The 16,021-nt window shown below is 51.0% G+C and overlaps 1 protein-coding gene across 7 annotated transcripts in view; it reads right to left on the minus strand.

Moving 5' to 3' along the window:
• Nucleotides 1-16,021, minus strand: part of FRMD5 (FERM domain containing 5) — a 353,107-nt gene that overhangs the window by 14,526 nt on the left and 322,560 nt on the right. For 5 of the 7 annotated variants that reach the window (XM_060174543.1, XM_060174544.1, XM_060174542.1 and 2 more), the window contains exons 9-13: nucleotides 12,385-12,448; nucleotides 11,698-11,789; nucleotides 2,217-2,291; nucleotides 1,400-1,468; nucleotides 167-273 (exon numbers count right to left, since the gene is read on the minus strand). In XM_060174543.1, the coding sequence (XP_060030526.1) occupies nucleotides 167-273; nucleotides 1,400-1,468; nucleotides 2,217-2,291; nucleotides 11,698-11,789; nucleotides 12,385-12,448 (407 nt within the window). The remainder of the gene's footprint in view (nucleotides 1-166; nucleotides 274-1,399; nucleotides 1,469-2,216; nucleotides 2,292-11,697; nucleotides 11,790-12,384; nucleotides 12,449-16,021) is intronic. The other 2 variants (XM_060174540.1, XM_060174541.1) reach the window with 2 other exon arrangements.

The raw sequence follows: 16,021 nt of genomic DNA on the forward strand, positions 1-16,021 counted from the left end.
AATAAAAGAAATAAAGACATCATAGTACTGAAGCTTCACACACGGCACAGTAGTCAGCGATCTCACTGGGCCTAGATTAGCTTCTTTTCAAGGTCCCTAAGGAGACACTGGCCCACGTTCCAATTTGGGGGAGGCCATGGTCATTATCTCTCGAGTTCATGCTCACCTTCCATGATTGAGATGTGAACAGCTCTTCTCCGAGTCCTGGGGACACTGCTCAGCCTTGGGCCATGGGTTATGGAGGGACAACTGCGGCTGGGAACCATCCCTGCTCTGAAGTTAAAAGAGAGAACCACAGCAGCTCAGTGTACAGGCGGAGGTAACTGGCACTGAGCTGAGAAGTTAGCAGAATTACCTGATTGTGTTAGGAATAAAAAAAAAAATTAAAAAATATTTTTTTATTATCTTTATTGATTGATTGGATAGAGACAGACAGAAATTGAGAGAGAAGGGAGGGATAGAGAGGGTGACAGACAGAGAGACACCTGCAGCACTGCTTCACCACTTGTGAAACTTTCCCCCTGCAGGTGGGGACTGGGGGCTCGAACCCAGGTCCTTGCACATTCTAACATGTGCACTCAACCAGGTGCGCCACCACCTGGCCCCGGAATAAAAAAAAAAATTTAAGGGGCAGGGAGACAGCATAATGGTTATGCAAATGGCTCCCAGGTTCAACCCCCGTACCACCATAAATGGAGCTGAATAATGCGCTGGTAAAAAAAAACCATATGTATATGTATATATACGAATACCTGCTTTTTTGCCTTTAATCTCAGGGTTCTAGTCAGAGACAGCATCAGCCTTTCCTTCCTTACATCCCCAACCCACCTGCACTTTTCTTGAGTGTGGTTTCGGGGGCAGAGCTGTGTGGAGCAGCACCCCAAGATGAGCAGCAGTCCTGGAAGTGAGTCTGAAGACCAGTGTTGGAGGCCTCCCCTGACTTCCCCCAGGAGGCTAAGGGGTCATGGAGCAGGTACGAATACTTCCACTCCCGGACAATATTCCTGCTTTGGCCTACCATATTCCTTCTGGATCCCAACAAAAAAATTCTAGGAGATGAGCTTCTGGCAATGTCTGATTTACAGTTATTCATGAACCTGGATCTGGAAACTATTTTACACTCAGTGGGCCAAGGCTGTGGGGCTATCCTTGGCTCTGTGGAATGAGTGGATTCCCAAGCCAGTGAAACATTGCTTCTTGGAGGACACACTGCTTATGATCAGCTTTTGGATGTGGGAGGACAAAAGGCAGCTCCTGGGACAGGTCTCCGCACCCTCTTGCCATAGTGACTAGAATCTGCATGGTACCGAAATTGCTAATTCTTTCACGATTCTGGAATCTGAGCTGGAACTGACCTGAGGTGGGAGTGGGAGGGGGTGTGGCGGCTCAGGAAACCTACCTGTGTATTTCTGGCGGCTCTCTTTTGATCTTGGCACTCGACTCCATTACTTCCTTTGCAACTCGGCCACTAGAAGCAGTAAGAGTTGAGACAAGCAGCAAAAATTGAGACAGTGTGCTATGGCCAGGCTCCTCAAGATTTTAGATACTTGGGACTGGGAAGTGGACTGTTTGGCCTACCCTTTTCTAATGTTTTGGTCACTGAAGAAGCCTTTTTTTCAAAATCTTTATTAGATAGAAACAGCCAGAAATGGAGAGGGAAGGGGGTGACAGAGGGGGAGAGAGACCAACAGATACCTGCAGCCCCTGCTTCACCACTTGTGAAGCTTTCCTCCTGCAGGTGGGGACCGGGGGCTCAAACCTGGGTCCATGTGCACTGTAACATGTACACTCAACCAGGTGTGCCACCACCTGGCTCCCGAGGAAGTCTTGTTTGCCTCTAAGATATCCTGACAGTTTATCTTAGAGAGCTCTCTGTCTCCAGAGTCTTTTTGAATGATATCTCATGGCCCAGCACGTTCCAGAAATAAATCCAAAATGAATTATTTAGATAGACATGAAAAGAATCCCTGTTATAGCTGTATTTTGCTGCTGTTATAAGGGTAAGAGAAGATAGACATTTAAAGCCCTACAGGCCAGCAGCTGCAGGGAAGGAAAGAAACAGTCCAAGGGATAGGAGAATGGGGATAGGAAGCTCAGGCTTTTCTTGGGGTTCCCAGGGTCTTTGTCCTCAAGGATAAAGACCACTACTCAGTGACTGTTCTCTAGAGAAGAGTCTAGAAACAGGCCCATAACGGTTACTTACTGTCACTATTTACCTGTATCGGAACCGGCTCCCTTTAAAGAATAAATTGCTGCTGGACACTGTGCGGACTTGGCTTGACTTCTCCAGCCTGCAGCAAGGCAAATCCAGTGTCACCCAGGCCGCCGCCTCATGCTCCCAGCTCCTTCCAAACACTATTTGGGGGAAATGCTAGGAAGAAGCCCTTCCCAGCCCTGTCTGGCTCTGGTTCTGACTCTCTCTCAGCACCTGGGGGCCATCCTCACAGCCTCAGTGCCAGGGACGGTTATGCTGAAGCCCACTTTAATGCCTGGCCTTCACTAGAGATCACATGTGAGGGACGATGTTATTCAGGGAATAACAGTGCCACCCACCCACTCCCAGCTGGGTCACTTAGGGCAGATTACTGCCTCCCTCCCTCCTTTCTCTTTTCCTTCCTTCCTTCCTTCCTTCCTTCCTTCCTTCCTTCCTTCCTTCCTTCCTTCCTAATTAGATAGAGACATAAATTAAGAGGGGGAGGTGGGGGATAGATATAGGGAAAGAGACAAGAGAGACACCTGCACGCCTGCTTGAACCCATGTCTATGCGCACTGTAATGTGTGTGCTTAACCAGGTGCGCCACAGCCTGGCCCTGCTACTGGCCCCCCCCCAACCTCAGTCTTATCTATAGAACAAAACAGGGGCTACCTGGACTCACGAATCCTTTCTAGTCTCAGTGTTTGATGATTTTGTGTCCATGTCGTGATTGTGGGTGGAGAAGAGGGTAGGGACTACCCCCTTCTCCATCCCTCCCCTACTTTTCATTTGGTCATCTCCACTGCTGCAGTACTCCAGGCTTTTTATTTATTTTTATTTATTTATTTTTTATTATTGCCACCAGGGTTATCACTGGGGTTTGATGCCTACATGAATCCATCATCCCTGGTGGCCATTTTTTTTTCTTGTTTTCTTTCTTTCTTCTTCTTAGATAGAACAGAGAGAAACTGAGAGAGTAGGAGAGACAGAGAGGGAGAGAGAGAGACATCTGCAAACTTGCTACACTGCTCATGAAGCTTCCCCCCTGCAGGTAGATAGCGGGGACTCAAACCTGCATCCTTGCACATGGCAGTGTGTGCGTTCAACCGGGTATGCCACCACCCAGCCCCTTTGGGCTAACTTTTTTTAGTTTATAATTTTTTATTAGTGATTTTTTTTTCTGCCTCCAGGGTTATTGCTGGGCTTGGTGCCTGCACTATGAATCCACTGCCCCTGGAGGCCATTTTCCCATTTTGTTGCCCTTGTTATTTGTATTGTTCTTGTTGGCGGAGGTTAGTACAAAGAGAAATGGAGAGAGGAGGGGAAGACAGAGAGGGGGAGAGAAAGATAGACACCTGGAGACCTGCTTCACCGCTTGTGAAGTGACCCCCCCCACCCCCCGCAGGTGGGGAGCCGGGAGGCTCGAGCCAGGATCCTTATGCCGGTCCTTGTGCTTCAAGCCATGTGTGCTTAACCTGCTGTGCCATTGCTTGGCCCCCCTTATTAGTGATTTACAAAATTATAAGACAGTGGGATATAGCTCCACAGCACTGCCACCCCCCTCCAGTGGAAACTGCAGTAGTTCTCCCAAGGTCACAGATATGGGTTGACTATTTATCTAAATCTATCTATCTATCTATCTATCTATCTATCTATCTATCTATCTATCTATCTATCTATTTTTCTTTGGGGTTGACTTCACAAATAGAAAAGGAGAGAGAGGGGGCCAGGTGGTGGCGCACCTGGTTAAGCACACACAGTACAGTGCTCAAGGACCCAGGTTCAAGCCGCTGGTCCCCACCTGCAGGGGGAAAGCTTCACAAGTGGTGAAGCAGGGCTGCAGGTGTCTCTCTGTCTCCCCCTTCCTCTCTCAATTGCTCTCTGTCTCTATCCACAGCACCCGAGTTTCCTTCAGGATGGTAGGCGTTGGCCTTGAACCTAGGTCACGCACATGGCAAAGGAGCTGTTCTGCTTGCTTTATCTCTCCCTCCTGAAGAGTCCTAAAGCATACAATCATGTTAAACATGGAGTTCTGCAAGTGAGAAAATTCACTTTTATAATAAAAGTCTCGTTTATTCGCACTTGAAACCATTCCCCTCTGCCCAGAACGTCTATGGGCATCACTTTCAAGGGGATGTGGAGCCTCTTAAAGTCACTGTCAGTATCCTCAGGGGTGACAGCTTTGATCCCACTAGTCCTCACATGCAGAAAAGGAAGCTTGGGAGGCCAGGTGGTTAAGTGCACACATTACAGTGCACAAGTGCCTGGGTTCAAGCCCCTGGTCCCCACCTGCAGAGGGGAAAGCTTCACGAGTGGTGGTCCAGGATGGCAGGTGTCTCTCTGTTTCTCTCCCTTTCTCTCCTCTCCCTCTCATTCTCTATCAAATAAATAAATAAATAAATAAATAAATAAATAGTTGGTTATCATTTCTCCTTTGGCTAATTCTGCTTCTAAAGATCCCTTCTGTTTCTATCCGTGTTGGTCATCATGCCATGTTCTCTTGCATTGCTTGATGCTGTGGTCTACTTACATAATCACTGTTTTGCCTGAGACCCCTGCCTGCAGGGTATTGGTTTAATCCCCACTGGTTAGAACCTTCACAACAGCTGGAGACCCGCCCTGCCTGCAGGGCACTGGTTTAATCCCCACTGGTCAGAACCTTCACAACAGCTGGAGACCCGCCCTGCCTGCAGGGCACTGGTTTAATCCCCACTGGTCAGAACCTTCACAACAGCTGGAGACCTGCCTGCCTGCAGGGCACTGGTTTAATCCCCACTGGTCAGAACCTTCACAACAGCTGGAGACCTGCCTGCCTGCAGGGCACTGGTTTAATCCCCACTGGTTAGAACCTTCACAACAGCTGGAGACCTGCCTGCCTGCAGGGCACTGGTTTAATCCCCACTGGTCAGAACCTTCACAACAGCTGGAGACCTGCCTGCCTGCAGGGCACTGGTTTAATCCCCACTGGTTAGAACCTTCACAACAGCTGGAGACCTGCCTGCCTGCAGGGCACTGGTTTAATCCCCACTGGTCAGAACCTTCACAACAGCTGGAGACCTGCCTGCCTGCAGGGTATTGGTTTAATCCCCACTGGTTAGAACCTTCACAACAGCTGGAGACCTGCCTGCCTGCAGGGTATTGGTTTAATCCCCACTGGTCAGAACCTTCACAACAGCTGGAGACCCGCCCTGCCTGCAGGGCACTGGTTTAATCCCCACTGGTCAGAACCTTCACAACAGCTGGAGACCCGCCCTGCCTGCAGGGCACTGGTTTAATCCCCACTGGTCAGAACCTTCACAACAGCTGGAGACCTGCCTGCCTGCAGGGCACTGGTTTAATCCCCACTGGTTAGAACCTTCACAACAGCTGGAGACCTGCCTGCCTGCAGGGCACTGGTTTAATCCCCACGGGTTAGAACCTTCACAACAGCTGGAGACCTGCCTGCCTGCAGGGCACTGGTTTAATCCCCACTGGTTAGAACCTTCACAACAGCTGGAGACCTGCCTGCCTGCAGGGCACTGGTTTAATCCCCACTGGTCAGAACCTTCACAACAGCTGGAGACCTGCCTGCCTGCAGGGCACTGGTTTAATCCCCACTGGTCAGAACCTTCACAACAGCTGGAGACCTGCCTGCCTGCAGGGCACTGGTTTAATCCCCACTGGTCAGAACCTTCACAACAGCTGGAGACCTGCCTGCCTGCAGGGCACTGGTTTAATCCCCACGGGTTAGAACCTTCACAACAGCTGGAGACCTGCCTGCCTGCAGGGCACTGGTTTAATCCCCACTGGTCAGAACCTTCACAACAGCTGGAGACCTGCCCTGCCTGCAGGGCACTGGTTTAATCCCCACTGGTCAGAACCTTCACAACAGCTGGAGACCCGCCTGCCTGCAGGGCACTGGTTTAATCCCCACTGGTTAGAACCTTCACAACAGCTGGAGACCTGCCTGCCTGCAGGGCACTGGTTTAATCCCCACTGGTCAGAACCTTCACAACAGCTGGAGACCTGCCTGCCTGCAGGGCACTGGTTTAATCCCCACTGGTTAGAACCTTCACAACAGCTGGAGACCTGCCTGCCTGCAGGGCACTGGTTTAATCCCCACTGGTCAGAACCTTCACAACAGCTGGAGACCTGCCTGCCTGCAGGGCACTGGTTTAATCCCCACTGGTTAGAACCTTCACAACAGCTGGAGACCTGCCTGCCTGCAGGGCACTGGTTTAATCCCCACTGGTCAGAACCTTCACAACAGCTGGAGACCCGCCCTGCCTGCAGGGTATTGGTTTAATCCCCACTGGCTAGAACCTTCACAACAGCTGGAGACCTGCCTGCCTGCAGGGCACTGGTTTAATCCCCACTGGTTAGAACCTTCACAACAGCTGGAGACCTGCCTGCCTGCAGGGCACTGGTTTAAACCCCACTGGTCAGAACCTTCACAACAGCTGGAGACCCGCCCTGCCTGCAGGGCACTGGTTTAATCCCCACTGGTTAGAACCTTCACAACAGCTGGAGACCTGCCCTGCCTGCAGGGCACTGGTTTAATCCCCACTGGTCAGAACCTTCACAACAGCTGGAGACCTGCCTGCCTGCAGGGCACTGGTTTAATCCCCACTGGTTAGAACCTTCACAACAGCTGGAGACCTGCCTGCCTGCAGGGCACTGGTTTAATCCCCACTGGTCAGAACCTTCACAACAGCTGGAGACCCGCCTGCCTGCAGGGCACTGGTTTAATCCCTACTGGTCAGAACCTTCACAACAGCTGGAGACCTGCCTGCCTGCAGGGCACTGGTTTAATCCCCACTGGTTAGAACCTTCACAACAGCTGGAGACCTGCCTGCCTGCAGGGCACTGGTTTAATCCCCACGGGTCAGAACCTTCACAACAGCTGGAGACCTGCCCTGCCTGCAGGGCACTGGTTTAATCCCCACGGGTCAGAACCTTCACAACAGCTGGAGACCTGCCTGCCTGCAGGGCACTGGTTTAATCCCCACTGGTCAGAACCTTCACAACAGCTGGAGACCTGCCTGCCTGCAGGGCACTGGTTTAATCCCCACGGGTCAGAACCTTCACAACAGCTGGAGACCTGCCTGCCTGCAGGGCACTGGTTTAATCCCCACGGGTTAGAACCTTCACAACAGCTGGAGACCTGCCTGCCTGCAGGGCACTGGTTTAATCCCCACTGGTCAGAACCTTCACAACAGCTGGAGACCTGCCCTGCCTGCAGGGCACTGGTTTAATCCCCACTGGTCAGAACCTTCACAACAGCTGGAGACCTGCCCTGCCTGCAGGGCACTGGTTTAATCCCCACTGGTCAGAACCTTCACAACAGCTGGAGACCCGCCTGCCTGCAGGGCACTGGTTTAATCCCCACTGGTTAGAACCTTCACAACAGCTGGAGACCTGCCTGCCTGCAGGGCACTGGTTTAATCCCCACTGGTCAGAACCTTCACAACAGCTGGAGACCCGCCCTGCCTGCAGGGCACTGGTTTAATCCCCACTGGTCAGAACCTTCACAACAGCTGGAGACCCGCCCTGCCTGCAGGGCACTGGTTTAATCCCCACTGGTCAGAACCTTCACAACAGCTGGAGACCCGCCCTGCCTGCAGGGCACTGGTTTAATCCCCACTGGTCAGAACCTTCACAACAGCTGGAGACCTGCCTGCCTGCAGGGCACTGGTTTAATCCCCACTGGTCAGAACCTTCACAACAGCTGGAGACCCGCCCTGCCTGCAGGGCACTGGTTTAATCCCCACTGGTCAGAACCTTCACAACAGCTGGAGACCCGCCTGCCTGCAGGGCACTGGTTTAATCCCCACTGGTTAGAACCTTCACAACAGCTGGAGACCTGCCTGCCTGCAGGGCACTGGTTTAATCTCCACTGGTTAGAACCTTCACAACAGCTGGAGACCTGCCTGCCTGCAGGGCACTGGTTTAATCCCCACGGGTTAGAACCTTCACAACAGCTGGAGACCTGCCCTGCCTGCAGGGCACTGGTTTAATCCCCACTGGTTAGAACCTTCACAACAGCTGGAGACCTGCCTGCCTGCAGGGCACTGGTTTAATCCCCACTGGTCAGAACCTTCACAACAGCTGGAGACCTGCCTGCCTGCAGGGCACTGGTTTAATCCCCACTGGTCAGAACCTTCACAACAGCTGGAGACCCGCCTGCCTGCAGGGCACTGGTTTAATCCCCACGGGTCAGATGGAAGCTTGCTGTCTTCCCTCTTTTTCTTCTCTCCACCCACTCTCCTACCCATTTCCTCTTCCGACCTCCCACTTCTACTTCAGAAGGTATAAAGGCATTTTTCTCTGATCAATAGAGAAGTTGCATTGCGTTCCCGCTCAGCCATGAGTTCCTGGTCATCTCTCACACCGGCAAAGCTAGCCCAGCAGTAAATAAATAAACAGAGAAAAGGGACCTTGGGCAGAGGCTCAAGCACCTGTGATGCTAATCCCGTTCGAATGACCACCAGCCAGTTAGAGAAGTGGCCTCACTAAACAGCAGTTCTCAGAGACACCATCCCCATCTGTCTTCAAGGTTCCATGAGCCTGCTGCTGAGCACTTTTTTTTTCTTCTTTTTTACACAAGGTTCATTTATTATGAAAGAAGAGCGCTCAGACCACTGTTCAGGCCCGGCTTCAAGTGGCATGAGAGCATCTTTTGTGCTCTAACAGGCCGAGCAGTCTCCCCAGCTCCCTAAGCATGTTAGTCTGAACTGGCCTCCTTCACCAGGTCAAAGACAGGGCCCCGGATCTGCATGTGAGAGAGGCTTAGAGCGAGGCCAACGTAGCTGCTGCCCAAAACATGGCGCATCTGGGCTCTGACCCAGAACAGAGGCTTTTAACGCTTAATTAGAACATTACGTAGTCAATGGAAGCAAAGAAAAACAACCTTGGTTTCTGCCATAGGTATGTGGAGACCTAGCTATGCCAGGAGCTGTGTTAGCGGCCAGATTTGGAAACTTGAGTCTTAACAGTCTTACATAAGCGAAAACAATTGCTCTAGGCATGGTGCTAACATGTTTACTTGGCCTTCCTTCGACAGCCAGCAACTGAACATGATAGAAATCTGACCATGTAAAAATTCCCTTCTGAGTGGGAGAGGTGGTGGCACACCTGGTCGAGCATGCACTTTACCATGGGCAAGGACTGGGGTTCAAGCCCCTGTTCCCCACCTGCAGTGGGGGATGCTTCACGAGTAGGGAAGGAGGTCTGCAAGTCCTTCTCTTTCTTCCCCTCCTATCAATTGTAAAATAGGAAAGAAAAAAAAAAAGAGAGGGGAGTGTCATTTTCTTTATAAGGAGGAAGACCGTGTCTGTCAGAAGTTAGGCTGCTCATTTGTGCATGCCAAGCACGTCGAAGTTCTTTTTTTAAAAATTTTATTTATTTGTCCCCTTTTGTTGCCCTTGTTTATCGTCTTTGTTATTGTTGTTATTGATGTTGTTGTTGTTGGATAGGACAGAGAGAAATGGAGAGAGGAGGGGAAGACAGAGAGGGGGAGAAAAAGATAGACACCTGCAGACCTGCTTCACCACCGCCTGTGAAGCGACTCCCCTGCAGGTGGGAAGCCAGGGGCTTGAGCACTACATCCTTTTAAAAAAAATTATTATTATCTTTATATATTGGATAGAGACCCTCAGAAATCAAGAGGAAGGGGGGTGATAGAGAGGGAGAGAGAGACACCTGCAGCCCTGCTTCACTACTCGTAAAGCTTTCCCCCTGCAGGTGGGAACTGGGGGCTTGAACCTGGGTCCTTGCGCATTGTAACACGTGTGCTCAATGAGGTGCGCCACCACCCGGCCCCGAGCACTGAATTCTTAAGTGACTCAGAAAGCCTGCCCAGGAAAAGGACTCAAGGGATGTGACCCTGGTCACTGGGAGGAGTCCAGCTCTGCCGGTCAATGTCCTATAGTAGCCAGCAGGCAGCAGAGTTCACCCAGGATAGAACAGTGCCCACCCAGCCCACAGGAACTCTGCTCTCTCCAGGGCCCTTCCAGTCAGGAGGAGGAGGACACAGGCCTATGGGGGGATATGCCACATGCTGCTTTTTTCTTTTCCTCCCGGGTTTTCACTGGGGTTCAGTGCCAGCATTATGAATTCACTCCTCCCAGTGGCTATTTTTTCCCCTCCCTCCCTTCCTCCTTCTCTCTCTCCCTTCATTCCTAGAAAGAAAAGGGGGGAAGGAAAGGGGGGGGAAGGAAAGAATTTCTCCTTTCCTGTCTGCTTTTTCTTAGATAGGACAGAGAGGAATTGAAAGGGGTGAGGGAGATAGGGAGAGAGAAAGACAGCACCTGCAGACTTGTTTCACTGCTCATGAAGCATCCCCCCATGCAGACGGGGGTTGGGGGCTCAAACCCAGGTCCTTGCGCTTGGTAATATGTACACTTAACATATTGTTGTTGTTTTGTTATGTATTGTTATGTGGAAAACTGAGAAATGTTATGCATGCACATATCCACCCCGCCCCATTTGTGGAGTTTTTAAGTCTTTTTAAAAAATTTTATTTATTTTCCCTTTTGTTGCCCTTGTTGTCTTTTTATTGTTGTTGTAGTTATTATTGATGTTGTTGAGGCAAACGCTAGAAGAAGAATTGATGTTGTTATTGATGTTGTCATTGTTGGATAGGACAGAGAGAGATGGAGAGAGGAGGGGAAGACAGAGGGGGAGAGAAAGATACAGACACCTGCAAACCTGCTTCACCGCCTGTGAAGCAACTCCCCTTCAGGTGAGGAGCTGGGGACTCGAACCAGGATCCTTAAGCTGGTCCTTGCGCTTAGCGCCATGTGCACTTAACCTGCTGTGCTACCACCCGACTCCCGGTTTTTAAGTCTTATCCTAAAAAGATCTGGCACAGAGGTTGGGCAGTGGGGCACTGAGATAAGTGCGCATAGTACGACACACAAGGACCTGCGCAAGGATCCCAGCTCCCCACCTGTAGGAGGATCACTTGACAAGCACTGAAGCAGGTCTGCAGATCTCTCTCTCCCCCCACCTCTGGTGGTGTGAGGGAATGAACCTGAGATTTGGGAGCCTCAGGCTTGAGCTTCGGTATGCATAACCTTGATGCTACCTACTCTACCTAAGAGTCTCTTTGCATATCCACTATGCTATCTAACCCCCCCCTTCCTCTCCCTTCCAATTTCTGTCTATCCTATCAAAAAAAAATAATAGAAAAAAATGGCAGCAGGAGCAGTGGATGGATTTGTAGTGCAGGCACTGAGCCCCAGTGATAACTCTGGAGGCAAAATAAAATAAGATAAAATAAAGATCTGGCAAGACTTTGCTATGGGCAGGTGGTTCTCAGGACATCACAGGGCAAACCTCTCGGGAAGCTGCTGAAACGTTCTCAGACTTGAGCTCCGTATCTCCAGGGCCGAAAGACAGACATCTGGAAAGTGCTCAGAGTTGTATAAGGAAGTACATCCTCATCACATCCCCTTTCTCAAAGTCTGCTGCCCCCATCATCCCTCTGGAGCGGACAGTCCCTGCTGCGTGGGTGCACTCACTTATAAAAGGCTTGGTTCTCGATTCCACATTTCCAAAGGTGCTTGCAGGCTTCCGGAGTTGGAGCAAAATATGTGAGAATAATTTTCTTTTCCTACAAATAAAAAAAAAGTTCCACATAGAAACACCTGACTGTGAGTGGCTAGGATACTCATCCCTGCTGGGAGGTCACAAGATTCTCTATGAATCCCAGAGGGAAAGTACAGATGTGGGAGAAGGCACTGCCTGGAGCTGGCTGGTTGGAAGAGAAGGCTGTCAGGGTCCCCTGGGCTCAGTTCAGTATCTAAAGTTCCTGTCTGGCAGGCTCAGTCAGAATGAGTCTCAGCTGGCACAAATTGGCCAACAGAGTCTTCACTGGAGAAAGTGGCATTCACTTGGATTTTTTTTTTACTCAGAATATTCATCTATCAACAGAAGCGAAACAATCTAATTTTATCTTCCCTGGAGGAGCAGAACCCTGAGGTTCCCTCAGCCCCTCTGAGCAGTTCCTGTGCTCTGCGACCACCTAGCGACTGCTCCATCCCACCCAGCCCTCTTGGTCATGACCCAGCATACAGGTGGCTCAGCTCTGACCACTCGGACACATGATTCTCTATGAGTCTCAGAGGGAAAGTGCAGACGGGGTTCCTGGCCATCAGGAACCGCCCCAGTGCCCAGTCCTCCATGAAGAGAAGAGAGCCGGAACTCACCTCTTTCTGACTTACGTATAAATAGAAAGTCTTTCCTTCAAATTTCAGCTTGGTCACCTCATTCCTAGAAGCACAAAGAGAGCGCCCGTCACCCCCGCCGTGGGCTACCCGCTCTCAGCCAAGTCCTGCAGATGCACAGCCCACCCCAACTCGAAGGGGCTCCAGGCACAGACACATGTTGAGCCAAAATCAGAACTGAAACAAGACAGCAGCGCAGTGGCCTCAGAGAACAGCTATTTAGGAATAGCTCAGTCCAGAGTTTCTGGTCAATCATACTAGAGTAATAGGGTGGGAATTGGGGTTCGGGCTCATCAACAGTGGCTGTAGAAGGGAAACACTTGCATGGGAAGTGAGTCTAGGCAGGGTGTCCCGGGCCATTTCAGGTTTAGTTCATTACACAGGTGCATTATCTGAATGGGACTGTCAAATGTAAGTTGCCACAGGTAGCTGATGAGGCCAAAGTTCAAGAGATAGCGAGTAATGAAAAACAATGCAACCAGGTTCTGAGGGAGTTGAGTCTTTCAGGTGACTGTGCCACTGGATGGAGAATGCAGTTTAATGCAGACAAATGTAACAATCTCAGGGAGGGGGTGGGGCAAGATACCAAAGAGAGAGAACAGATTACATGGAACAGTCATGCAGCGTACTGACCAGGAAAGGGGCTTAGGGGGTTTTGTAGAAAAATCCTTGAAGCCACCAGCCCAGTGAATGGCTGCAGTAAAAGAGGCAAACAGGATACTGGGGTACGTCACCCGTGGGACACACACAAATCAGAAGTGACATGGTGACTGTACATGGCACAGCTTCCACCTCACCTCCACAGACTGCTCTCAGCCTCGGTTACATTTACAAAACGGGTGAGTGACCAGGGACTCAGAGAGTCAGAGCGTGAGGCCTGAGCATCCGCCGCCCTCACTGCGCTTCCACTGGTCTGACACAGCTGCCCTCTGGAGCCTGCTGGCCCTCCCACCTCACTGGGAGTCGAGTCCTCATTTTTCTACCCAACTGGTACCCCCCCCCCCAAGTGAGGTCTGACCATGCACATCTGCCTTCACTTGGCTTCTTCCTCTTTGTAATTTCTAGGGAGATATCCTCAATATCCTAGGAAGTAGCAGAAAGGTAGTGAGCACCATGTACCCAGTTTATTGCTGGACGGAACTCAAGGAATGGAGGGAGGGCACTTGTTCCCTGTGGGTGTGGAGGAGGAGATGGGGCAGGAGAAGAGTTAGCTCTGACTCCTGGTCCTGAGCTAATAATACAAGTCGCATGGCACTCCTTTCCTGTTTGACTCCCCTGCAACGGATCATCCAAATTCTCACATACATATTATCTATAATATAGCCGACTGCCAGAACAGTTACCTCACAAGGCAGCCTTCAGAATGGCATATTAATATACAAGTAGGGAAACAGGCTAGCTAGGCTCAACAAGTAGAATAAGAAAATGAGGAGTTTTCTGTTGGGTGTGAGACTGGGGTCACGTCTATTTCCTATAAAGCTGAGACCCAGTGAAGAGGAGACATCTTAGAGTGGGATGTGAGAGGCCACAACAAGGTGAGTATTACGGATTCAGAAGAGGTGGGAAAGCTTATGGGACTTCAGGTCCCCAAACGCAGTCCCTACAGTGATAGGTGTGTCCTGCTTGTTTCTGGCTAAACATGTCCCCCTGTCAGGAGCCACATGAGACAATATTCCAGTGGGGGGGGGGGTGAGCCAGGATCTGGATCCGTAAGGAGCATGAGACAAGCTGGATGTCCACAGTCAGCAAGTGCACTTCCCTCATTGTCTTGTTCTACATTTTATTGAATGGGAGATCCCCAACTCTCAGTCTCTTCACCCCAAGAGTGCAGTCAGCAGGTCAACCTGAGAAGGCTTAGCAAAGGCGTGTGTTGGGTATATACCATGCTGCAGGCTGCCTTGTGAGGTAAGTGGGGGTGGGACCTAGCTGGGCTTTTCTGAGGAACAATTTTATTAGTACTCTAGTTGATCATCACACTGCTGTCCTTCACAAGAGCAATAAAGTTTGAAAAGGTAGTGTCTGTCGGCAAGCTCGTCAGGCGAGCTGAAGAGAACCGAGCCAAGAGTGAGACACCATGGCCCCCTCAGCAAAAAAGCACACCGGAAGTGGCTCTGCCCCAGATTCTCCATGAGCTCTGTGGAGAAGGTAACAGGACCAAGATAATGAACAAGCTTCCCTAGCTGAGCTCTGCTGGGCCATGGAAAGCCACCGGTCCAAGGGCATGGAAGAAGTGGGGAAGGGGTTGTGGGAGGGTGGTAAGACCCAGGAAGACACAGGATTCCTAGGGACTGAGGAGATTAAGCATTTTGATAAGACTGAAAGGTGTTTGTATGGTTCTCCTGCAGAGTCAAATGTCCATCACTTCAAAATCTGTTGCACTACTTCCCAAAGCCATGGAGCAGAAGAGACCCTGAACGGAGTAGCAGAGAAGAAGCAACTTGGGGAACTTTATCTGAGACAGTGTGGTGTGGTGTGGTGTGGTGTGGTGTGGTGTGGTGTGGTGTGGTGTGGTGTGGTGTGGTGTGGTGTGGTATGGTGTGTGTGGTGTGTGTGGTATGGTGTGCGGTGTGCTGTGTGTGGTGTGGTGTGGTATGGTGTGGTGTGGTGTGGTGTGGTGTGTGGTGTGTGGTGTGGTGTATGGTGTGCTGTGTGTTGTGCTGTGTGTGGTGTGGTGTGGTGTGTGTGGTGTGGTGTGCTGTGTGTGGTGTGTGTGGTGTGGTGTGTGTGGTGTAGTGTGGTGTGGTGTGTGTGGTGTAGTGTGGTGTGGTGTGCTGTGTGTGGTGTGGTGTGTGTGGTGTGGTATGGTGTGTGGTGTGTGTGGTGTGGTGTGTGTGTGGTGTGTTGTGGTGTGTGTGGTGTGCTGTGTGTGGTGTAGTGTGGTGTGGTGTGTGTGGTGTGGTTTGGTGTGGTGTGTGTGGTGTGGTGTGTAGTATGGTGTGCTGTGTGTGGTGTGGTGTGTATGGTGTGGTGTGGTGTGCTGTGTGTGGTGTGGTGTAGTGTGTATGGTGTGTGGTGTGGTGTATGGTGTGCTGTGTGTGGTGTGGTGTGCTGTGTGTGGTGTGGTATGGTGTGTGGTGTGTGTGGTGTGGTGTGTGTGTGGTGTGTTGTGCTGTGTGTGGTGTGTGTGGTGTGCTGTGTGTGGTGTAGTGTGGTGTGGTTTGTGTGGTGTGGTTTGGTGTGGTGTGTGTGGTGTGGTGTGTAGTGTGGTGTGCTGTGTGTGGTGTGGTGTGTATGGTGTGGTGTGGTGTGTGGTGTGTTGTGGTGTGTGTGGTGTGCTGTGTGTGGTGTAGTGTGGTGTGGTGTGTGTGGTGTGGTTTGGTGTGGTGTGTGTGGTGTGGTGTGTAGTGTGGTGTGCTGTGTGTGGTGTGGTGTGTATGGTGTGGTGTGGTGTATGGTGTGCTGTGTGTGGTGTGGTGTGCTGTGTGTGGTGTGGTGTGTGTGGTGTGGTATGGTGTGTGGTGTGTGTGGTGTGGTGTGTGTGTGGTGTGTTGTGCTGTGTGTGGTGTGTGTGGTGTGCTGTGTGTGGTGTAGTGTGGTGTGGTTTGTGTGGTGTGGTTTGGTGTGGTGTGTGTGGTGTGGTGTGTAGTGTGGTGTGGTGTGTGTGGTGTGGTGTGTATGG

Source organism: Erinaceus europaeus, chromosome 16 (genome assembly GCF_950295315.1).
Source record: "Erinaceus europaeus chromosome 16, mEriEur2.1, whole genome shotgun sequence".
Classification (NCBI taxonomy): domain Eukaryota; kingdom Metazoa; phylum Chordata; class Mammalia; order Eulipotyphla; family Erinaceidae; genus Erinaceus; species Erinaceus europaeus.